Source organism: Capsicum annuum, chromosome 2 (assembly GCF_002878395.1).
Source record: "Capsicum annuum cultivar UCD-10X-F1 chromosome 2, UCD10Xv1.1, whole genome shotgun sequence".
Classification (NCBI taxonomy): Eukaryota; Viridiplantae; Streptophyta; class Magnoliopsida; order Solanales; family Solanaceae; genus Capsicum; species Capsicum annuum.
In genome coordinates, this window is record NC_061112.1 from 146791704 (window position 1) to 146802192 (window position 10489).

General features: G+C 39.1%; 1 protein-coding gene across 5 annotated transcripts; it reads right to left on the reverse strand.

Moving 5' to 3' along the window:
• Nucleotides 1–987: 987 nt before the first annotated feature.
• On the reverse strand, nt 988–7004 carry LOC107860336. 5 transcript variants are annotated; one of them, XR_007052531.1, is made up of 2 exons: nt 5813–7004; nt 988–1379 (listed from the first exon to the last, which is right to left on the reverse strand). XR_007052531.1 is itself a non-coding variant. In XM_016705655.2 (2 exons), the coding sequence occupies exons 1-2, from the start codon at nt 4717–4719 to the stop codon at nt 1338–1340; spliced, it is 747 nt and encodes a 248-aa protein (XP_016561141.2). In that variant the 5' UTR covers nt 4720–5786; the 3' UTR covers nt 988–1337. The 5 variants fall into 5 exon arrangements, 3 of the variants coding, with proteins under 3 accessions (XP_016561141.2, XP_047263362.1, XP_047263363.1); XR_007052532.1 differs by lacking the exon at nt 5813–7004 and adding an exon at nt 1501–1879; XM_016705655.2 differs by lacking the exon at nt 5813–7004 and adding an exon at nt 4015–5786.
• Between the last annotated feature and the right edge of the window lie 3485 nt (nt 7005–10489).

A 10489-nucleotide genomic window follows, 5' to 3' on the forward strand; every position in this document is an offset into this window, starting at 1 on the left:
GGTCGAAGGATTTGCCCTGGTCTGCCCTTGGCAGTAAGGATGGTTCCCGTTATGCTTGGCACACTGTTGAATACATTTAAATGGAAAATTGAGGGTGACGTTGCTCCAAAAGACTTGGACATGCAGGATAAATTTGGCCTCACCTTGGCCAGACTTCGTCCTCTCCGAGCTGTCCCACTTCCCCTCTGAAATCCAAATTTAGATGGCTTCCTAGAAATGGCAGTATGATGAACATTGCAACTAATATTTCATTTCCATGAAAATGAAAATGAAATAAAGAATTTAGTTTAGTGAAGGAAAGTTTCTTCAAAAAAGAGATCAGGAAGTATTATTTTACTTGAAGTTCAGTGGAAAAGTTAAGTGATCCACAGCATTTGAGATGTAAATTTTATCCTTTCATAATCACCTTTCTTTGATTTTAGTTGAAAAGATTTCGTCTCCTTGTGCCTTGATCCATTATTTTGCCTCGTATAATTAAAGTCATGCCTTCAGAAATATATGAAAAAGTAAGCATACATGACATCTAACATCCATGTATACGGAGTTTTTGGAGTGCCACTTCATATTCGAATTTGATTTACATGTTTCCAAGCCAAGTGTTTACTTCTGTTGGCAACTCGAAATGTTAGCACTAAATTGTAAAACAACACTAACAACATATTCAGAGTAATCCAACAAAGTGAAGTTTGGAAAGGGTGGTGTATTTCACACAACCTTACCCCTGGCAAGGCTAACTTTTTTCTCAACTTGTATTTCCAGATGCCTGGGGCTAATGAAAAAAATGACAAATTGAGAGGACATGAATTAACCTCACAATGAACCACGAGACATATATGTCTTATTATCACAGCAATAACTGTCGGCAAGGCATAACTTGATGTTGTGTGAGGGTGAATACGTAAATAATGGAAGCACTCTTGAGCTCCTAAGTCCTAATTACTTCCATCGTTCTATATTTATTGGTTATTTTATTAAAAATAAATGTCCTTTTTTTTTGGTGAATAGGAACATATTATATATAACTTAAGCAGTACAGAGCAAAGGGGTACTCTTATCAGAGGCCCTTACAGTAGCATAGGTACAACCAGAAACATTAATACCAGTAGGCTTAGCATTACTATTTACATATGAAGATACGGACGGATTCCCTACACATAACAGATTATTAAACATAGACCAAGGTCACTAAACGAGTACTAACAATGCCCTCAACGTCGTCGGCCAGATGAGTAGCAGCAGCAAGAGGCGGAGAACGGAGAGAGATTACAGTTCCAGGCAGATTTAAGTTGGCACCTAGTTTTGCTAAACAGTCAGCTACTTTGTTTGCTTCCCGAAAGTTATGTTGCACCACTGGATTCCCCATGTTCCTCAACATTAACCTGCATTTAGTAGCAATATCAATAAAAAGCATAGCCGGCTGTTGAATAAGATGTAAAATTTCAACCGAGTCAGTTTCAACTATCAAGGGAGATAAGTTATGAGTTATAGCAAATTCCAGACCATTTTTTAAAGCTTCAAATTCTGCCTTAGTGTGGCAATGACTGTTAGCAGAAGCGAAAAAACCAAAAATCCACTTGCCCTGAAAATTACGGAAGACCCCACCGAGACCGCATCTAGCATTATTCTCTGTGAAGGATCCATCTATATTTAACTTAAAAAATCCTTTGGGAGGGGCAACCCTTCTAATCTGGATAGTGATAGAAGCAGATGGATTAGGTTTCATTCGCACAAGATGAAGATACTCAGTTACTTTAGAGTGCGTCAAGGTAGGGTCAAGAAAGTTGATTTTTTGGTGGAAAATTGTTGAGGTTTAGCCAAATATGCCAAATGGCAAAAGGGAAAAAAGACATCCAGTTAGTAGTTTCATCTCGGAAAGAAGGAGGAGGGGGGGGGGGGGGGGGGGGAAAAAAAGGGGGGGGGGGGGGGGGGGGGGGGGGGGAGATTTAAAAGAGTGAAGCCAATGTTGGTTGGAAGTACCGATTATAGGGGTGTTTAAACCTATATCCAACCAGAATTTCATAGCTATATAACAACGGGTAAAGATGTGAGTATGAGTCTCAGGTTCTAACTGACAAATAGGACAGTTCGGGTTAGGAGAGATTCCTATATAGTAGAGATAAGCGTTGGTGGGAAGTCTACCATGTGAGCAAAGCCACAAAAAATGTTTAATTTTTGGCAAGGTATTCAATTTCCAAATCCAATAAAAAGCATAGTTATTGGGCGGCGACTGGTAAAAAGATTCATAAATAGACTGTAAAGAGAACAGGCCATTGGAAGTGTATGCCCAGTAAGGCTTATCCCATAGGACGAGAGTGTGGTTGGGATGGATGTTAGCTGCTTTGGTGGTGAAGAATTGAGGAATTTCAAAGGATAACCTACCCCAATCCCATCATTGGCCTGTCCAGATGTCTGAAAACCGGAGATTCACTTCATCGTAATTTAGCGGGCCTTGAATAATGTTCCTAAGGATCGGGAGATTGGGAATCCAATGTTGAGTCCAAAGATTGATATTGGTTCCCTCAGCTGGAGACCAGGCTGTAGCTTGGGTACAAAAACCCACCCAAGAGAACATTTTTCCAAATAAAGGACTTAGCGGGTTGACATCGTATGTGATTATACTTGTGAAGGAGGGTGCTAGCCCAGAGAGACGTGGGGTTCGTGAAAAGTCTCCAGGCCAGGCTAGTAAGGAGCATCTGATTTTTAAGATCAGCTTTCTGAATCCCCAAACCGCTATATTTTTTCGGGGAAGCCACTCTATCCAAGCTTACGTAATAAAGCTTACGCCTTTGGTCGGTGGATCCACAAAGAAAATCTCTTTGAAGTTTGTCAATTATATTGCAAGTTTTTTTAGGGAGCCTAAAGTATTGCATGGCATAAGCCGGGATTGCGTTGAAGTGGACTTGATCAAGACAAGTCGGCCCGCTGGAGAAAGAGAATTAGATTTCTAGGACGCAAGCTTCCTACGCATATTATCGACAATGAATTGAAAATCGGCATGTCTGGGGTTTCGACTTAGTATCGAAAAACCTAAGTATTTCCCAAACTGATGGGCTTCAGAAATGCCGAAAAGGTCTTTTATAAGGATCCTGATATTTTGAGGACATACAAGAGAGAAGATGGCCTTAGATTTGGTCGCGTTAATCCTTTGGCCTGAGAGTACGCTGAAACGAGTCATACAATTGTGGATACTATGGATGGAAGCCGGATTAGCCTTGGAAACGAGGGTTAGATCATCGACAAAAAAAATATGTGAAAGGGATAGGCCGTTCATAGCAAGAGTGATCGGATTCTAGCAAAGAGCATCTACCTGATGAGATATATAGTTTGAGAGAAGATCCATACAGAGAATGAAGACATAGGGGGACATAGGATCACCCTGTTGAATGCCTCGGGATGGGGAGAAATAACTTGTCTGGGTTCCGTTGACCAGAACAACAATGTTACTGGTAGAAATGTAGGTCATAATAAGAGCAATAATCTTCAGAGGAAATTTAAAGTACAGAAGAGTGCGGTAGACGAAGGACCATTCAAGGCGGTCAAAAGCTTTTTCCAAATCAAGTTTAAGGATAAGACTACCAACCTTGCTCTTAGATCTCGTGATATGTGTAACAAGCTCTTGGACAAGAATAGCATTATCACAAACACATCATCCTTTTAAGAAACTAGTTTGACAGGGACTAATGAGATCAAGAAGGTGAGGTTTAATACGGTTCGCAATAATCTTTGTAACAATTTTGTATGTAGTGTTACAGAGACTAATAGGGCGGAAATTCTTTAACTGATTTGCGTTGGAAAACTTCGGAATGAGGCAGAGGAAGGTATCATTCATAGAAGTGGGGAGAGACTGCATTGAGAATATCGTATGGCACATTTGTTTGACCGAAGGACCAATAATACACCCTTCCTAACAGTTTGGGAATAAGTTATAAGATTATTCCAAAGGATTCTACGATTATGGTAAGCATTACTAGCATAAATAGTAGTAAAATTCCAAGAAAGATTATGGGGGCTGACCTTAATCATGGCATGAAGCTCCTGTATGGTTTGACGTTTCTGAGTGACACTAACGAAGTTTTCATGCCAGAGCAAGACTATACCTCCCGAACCTCCCGAGTTACCAACTGTGGGTACTTCCCAGTAATTATCAAAGCCGAACTCATGCATGAGACCTAAGTGGTCAGACAACTTTGTTTCCAATAAAGAAACAAAGCACGGATTATGGGAATTGAGAAGATCACAGAAGTTCCTCCTAAAGTTCTTATTGTTAACCCCACGAGTGTTCCAGACAATAAAACAAGTAGCTTGATTCATTGGAGAGAAATAATTGAGGGACGATTGAGAACTATCGCCTGAGGAAGAAAATTGGGTACATCGAAGTGTCGGGGTCATCACAACCGCGTACTTCGCTAGCACACTGTTGATGGCTAGTCGTAGGTCGAATGAACTCTTCAGAAGGGACACTAGGCACAGATGAATATACTTCTTGTCCTCGGCTTTCAGAAAGATCATGAGATCTGCGCTTTTTAAACTTGAGACTTTTGTGAATGAAGCCATCCTCTCTGGAATAACCCCTAGGTCGCCTAACCCCGGCAAAATGGATGTGTGGAGATTCACAAACTGGCCGCGATGGAGTGGAATTAGATTCCATAGAAAAAGGAGTGGATTGGTATTGACTATCTCTTGAGGGGTGAAGAACGGATTTAGTGCAACATCATTCATATTGAAGAACTGGTTCAGCAGAAGTGGAAGGATCCAGAGAGATTGAAGAGTATGGATAAACTGCGGGGCTGTGGATTGCACCAAGGGTCCATAATGTTCGATAGCCACATCTGATTCACAAAATACTCATTTTTTCATGCCCTCCGAGACTAGTTGGGCTAGGAAGTTCTGGTTTTGAAGGATCACAAAGGTTTCCACACCATTGATTTCCATCGAGAATAGCACTGCATGCCCTTGAAGTGCCTTCTCGATCAGTCAATGGTTGATAGAGTGGATAGACAGGTTGTGTAGCATACACTAGAGGATGAGTTGTTGCATGCGGAGGTATTTAGGGTGGTGGGTCTATTGGAGTGTGTATGAACGGACGAGCTAAAGGGTACAATTTGACTTTTTGGTGAAAAGGAAGGAAATGAACTCTGTTCATTTTTTAAAGAGGAGATCTTATTTATCTCCGAGGTGGAAGAGAAGATAGCTTGCTGGGATGGTTGAGCATTTAATATAAGTATAGATTCAGTGTGAGTATAATCATTAGAACGTAGTGTGATATCTGAAGTAGGATTTTGTATATCATGCATATGATCAGGGGCTTCCACGTGTTCTGCCATGTGGGAAATTTTGTCAGTTTGTAGAGGGATAGATAGTGAAGTGGAAGCCAATGGAGCCCTAAGGAAGAGAGCAATATTTACTAAACTAGGGGACTTTGTAGTGAGAGTACTTGGAGAGGTTTCCACGTAACTACTGCAAGAGTCAGTAATAAGGGGGGTAAGAGAAATGATGGGGGTGTCAGGAGAAGTGCAGGGACTTTGCATAGAGAGACCACAAGTAGTTTTATTTTGTTTAAAGCAGGGGTCTGGTTTTTCTGTCTGAGTTTCAACTGAGGGGCTTACCTTAGTACTGTTTTGCAATTGGGGGGCAGTAGAGAAAGAAACATTATTAGCAGCATTTAAAGTGTTAAATTTATTAAAGTTCTCCCCATTTCGTCTTTACCTATACTTATGAAAAGTTGGGAAAATAGAGCCCCTGTAATTCGAAGGAGCTATCTCAGTGTTCACAGTAGTAGTTGCAGTAAAATTAAAGGGATGAGGAGGCGTACCTGGAATTGGATTAGTTGGAGTAGATTGAGAATGTACTTTAACTGTATCCTTGTGAATTAGAGTATTGGATTGTGTTTCCAAATCGGGTGTGCTTGATTTCCCTTGTGTACGATCTTTCCTTCTGGCCGAAAACTTAACTGTTTGCCATTCTTATTGTGGAGGAAGAGGAACGTTGGGGATATCAAAAGGGGTTGAGGAAGATGTATCTACTGGTGGAGAGTGCTGACGGTAGGAGCAATCCTTGTGGACATGGCCAAAACGACCACAGCTGGTACATAGGTATCCTTCTCCCTCATAAAGGATTTCTTGTGTGTGGCTGCCAATTTGGATAGTATTGAGTACTGGCTCATCCACTGCAATTTGTACATAAAGCCTCGCATGGCGACCACGAAGAGTTGTGCTTGTGCAAGCATCAACTTTCTATAACTTGCCGATGGCGTTACCAATCTTTTTCAGTAGTATGGAGTCATAGAACTCGATTGGTAAATGAGGGAGGCGAACCCAGATGGCTGAATAAGTGAACTTCTCGTTCTGCGGCACAAAGTTTGGGAAGAAAATAAGTGAACTTCTCGTTCTGCGGCACAAAGTTAGGTTCCCAGTTCTTGATAGATAGCTAACGGCCATTGATAAACCAAGGACCATTTTGCAGAACTTGGGAGACGCTGTGAGGTTGAGCAAACTTTGCAATATAGAAACCCAATCCAAGATCAATCAGTGGAAAAACTTTTGGGACCTTCCATAATGACACCAATTTTTCTCGAAGATATTGGTGAGTGACTTTCTTTCCCAACAATTTTATAATCAAGGAATTCTTCCACGGAGAGCAAAGTCTGGCCATAGCTTCCTTGGAAAGATTGATGATTTTCATTCCATCATTTAACATTTCAAATCCCTTATTGATGGGATCCTCGCAACTGTCACTGCTATTTGATTCAGAGCAATCCTCCATTGGTAAGTCCGATACCCGTTTCGAGGCGAGGATTTTTGATTTAAAGGACGACGTTTTTCGTGGATTTGGATCAGGAGGTTCTGGCGGGAGAAAATTTGGGTCTGTAGAGATGGGTGTACTGTTCATTAGCATAGGAAAAGTTGATTGCAAGTAGAGAGAAGGGAGAGTTTCTCACTCTAAAAGTTTTAGTTTTGCAAAAAATGCACTTAACAAATTAAGATAAACTTTATTAAAAAATTTTCATTTTGCTCCTACAATTAATATACTCTTTAAAAGTTTAAACAAATTATATTTATGTCCATTAATATGAATAAATAACAAAGTAGTAAAGCTAATCATTCTATTAATAATTTCTTAACCAACATATTGAGGAAGGCATTACTTAGTATGATGTAGATCATTGTATAAATACTAGAAATTTAGAGGACTAGTATTAATAATTAGTTAATCAAGTTGGTTAGTTAGTTAGAGAGTTAGTTTTATCTTTATAAATAGACTTTTCTATAGTCATTGTGATTAAGAAAATCAGTTCAATGTCACAAATATCTTCTTTACTCTACTGTCTCTTCCAGCTTGTATGATGAACATCACTCCATTAAGGAAGGATTTCAACATGGTATCAGAGCTCAGCAAATTACGGTAGTAATTGATCAATTTTGCTTGCATTTTTCTCCTTTTCTCATCATACACTCTTTCACTTTTCTGCAAAACTCTTTTTCACCTTTTCATATTTTACTTTCATATGTTAAACCATGGCAATTGGTAACACATTACTAGAGAATATTGGTCAGAGTCATCCATTGTTCCTGAGCATTGGTGATAACTCAGGAGCAATTCTCATTTCTCTGCATCTGTCAGGTTCAGAAAATTATTCAATTTGGAGTCGTACGATGAAACTCGAAATTTTAGGTAGGAATAAGCTTGGGTTCATTGACGGAACTTGCAAAAAGGCTGACTTTGGCTCCAATTTGGTTGCATTGCGGGAAAGGTGCAATGTAATCATGCTTTCATGGATAATGAACTGTGTGTCAAAGGAATTGCTTGGCGGTATTATGTATTCATCTGATGCTGCATCTGTTTGGTATGATCTCAAGGAGAAATTCGATAGCATAGCTCCTGTTCCTCGTTGTGACTGTCCTAAATCTTGAGAATTCATTCAATTTATGGATGGATTAAAGTTGTTCCAATTTCTTATGGGCTTAAATGAGATATATGAACAAGCTAGGGCACATATACTCATGATGATTTACTCATGATGATTTATTTTTCTAACATTAACAAGGCTTATTCTATGCTAATTGAATGAGAGAGTCAGAGAATTTTGACCAATTCTACTTCTACACCTGACCTGAGTGAACTCGCTGTGCTATTATCTATGAGAAATGGAGGTGTTCCATATCAATAGAGATTCTATGATCCCAATGTTCAGTGTGACTACTGCAAGCTCTGGGACATAGCAAAACTCAGTTAATAATCATGAACTTAGATAGGGGAGAGGTCATGGATTTCACCAGAAAATCTCAATAATAACAACAATCATCAGGGGTAATATGGGCATTATAATGCTACTTAGGAAAATTACTCTCAAAGGAACATTACACCAATTTATCCTACTTCTCACAATGCTATGAATCAACTTGAGAAGTCTTCTATGTCTGATACCTCAGAGGGTATCTCTGCAAATGTTAACAACAACTATGGTTTTAGCCTGAGCATCAATCTAGATCAATATGAGAAGATAGTCAATACCTTAAATCAAGATCAAGGATAATGCAGGAATACCAACTTATCTGTTTCAGCTAATATTGTCGGTACTTTCTCTACCTCTGTGACCATTCCATCACACAATGTCTGGGTAGTAGACTCAGGAACTACTAACCATATGACATTAAACTCAAGTCTACTTTCAGAACTACGGGAAGTCCCTAGTGATTAGTCCAAAGTAAATTTACCTAATGGTTCCACTACTGATATTTCATACAAAAGATCCTGCTATTTGTCTAATGGTTCTTCATTGAAAAATGTCCTGTATATTCCTGATTTTTAATTCAACCTTTTGTCTGTATCTAAACTCACCAAGGATTTGCAGGGTTCTGTTATCTTTTTTCCTGACTTCTTTGTATTACAGGACCTCTTCAATGGGCAGGTGAGGGTTATTGGTAGAGAAGCAGGTGGTCTTTACCTTCTTCCCATTCCAGCTCTCAATAACGAGGTTCTTTCATCTAACACTCAACAAATAAAGTCCTTAGCTGCTCAAGAACCTCATTCTTCTTCACCAAATGCCATCTCTCTTTGGCATAAGCGACTTGGTCACACTTTTTCCAAATTTCTCTCACTTTTGTTTTATTTTTCTTCTCAGTCTTGTATTCAAGAAATTCAACAATTTACTACTTGTTCTCTAGCTAAACAAACCAGAGCTTCATTTCTTATCAATACTTCCAGATCTATTAAGCTGTTTGATTTACTACATTGTGATGTATGGAGTCCATACAAGGTTTCTACATTTGATGGAAACAGATTTTTTGTTACCATTGTTGATGATTGTTTTAGAATGGTTTGGATTTTCTTAATAAAATTCAAATGTGGTGTTAGTGATCCTATAGAATTTTCTGAAGATGATCACCACTCAATTTGATGTTTCTGTTAAGACTACTAGGACAAACAATGGGACAAAGTTTGTTAATATTAAGTGCAACAAGCTTTTTGCTTCTTATGGTAACATTCATCAAAGAACTTGCATTCACACTACTCTTCAGCAGAATGGTGTAACTGAAAGAAAACACAGATACCTGCTAAAAGTTTCTAGATTTTTAAGATTTCAAGGTCATATACCTATTCAGTTTTGGGGTCACTGCATTCTTGTTGTTGCTTACCTTATCAACAAACTTCCTACACATGTTCTGAGTGGTAAATCCCGTTATGAAGTATTCCACAAGGTCAAACCTCAATATGATCACCTTAGGATCGTTGGTTGCCTATGTTGTGCAGTTCAATTACGCAAAAGAGATAAATTTTAGCCTAGAAGCATTCCTTCTGTCTTTATGGGCTACAGTTCTATTACAAAAGGCTATATACTTTACAATCTCCAAACTAAATGCTTATTCATCAGCCGAGATGTTCAATTCAGAGAAACCACCTTCCTATTTTCTTTTTTTTTTCTACAGATCACTCATATCTATTCCTTCTCCAAGAAGAATCTAAACTTGTTTCTCCTGCTCCCTTCTCTCTACCTGATCCACCTATTCCATCACTTGTTGGACCATCACCACCTCCTTCAAAAAGATATACTAGGGGTACAAGACCCCTTATTTGGCAAAAAAATTATATCACTACTGCAAAATCTAGTCCTATTATACCATCTTACTCTATTATAAACTATATTTCATATGACCATATCTCCACCTCATATCAAGCATTTATTGTTGGTGTCTCTACTGAGGTTGAACCAATCTCTTTTGAAGAAGCTCAGCTTGATCCTAGGTGGATGCAGGCCATGCAAACCAAGATTACTGCCTTAGAGGACAATAACACTTGAGAGGTTATTTCTCTGGCTCCTGGCAAGTCTGTTATTGGGTGAAAATTGGTGTTTAAGATCAAGTATCTTGCTGATGGATCTTTTGAAAGGTTTAAGTCCAGGTTGGTGGCTAAAAGCTTCAATCAAAGAGAAGGATTAGATTACCAGGAGACTTTTTCTCCTGTGGTCAAAATAGTGACTATTAGATCAGTC

Excerpts from the sequence above, each read along its gene's own strand:
- LOC107860336 (XM_016705655.2), bottom strand. The coding sequence starts at position 4,719 with ATGAATGATGTTGCACTAAATCCGTTCTTCACCCCTCAAGAGATAGTC. Across the intron at positions 1,380-4,014 it reads AGCTTCATGCCATGATTAAG|GTTAATGTTGAGGAACATGG; the intron begins GTCAGCCCCCAT and ends TACTAAATGCAG.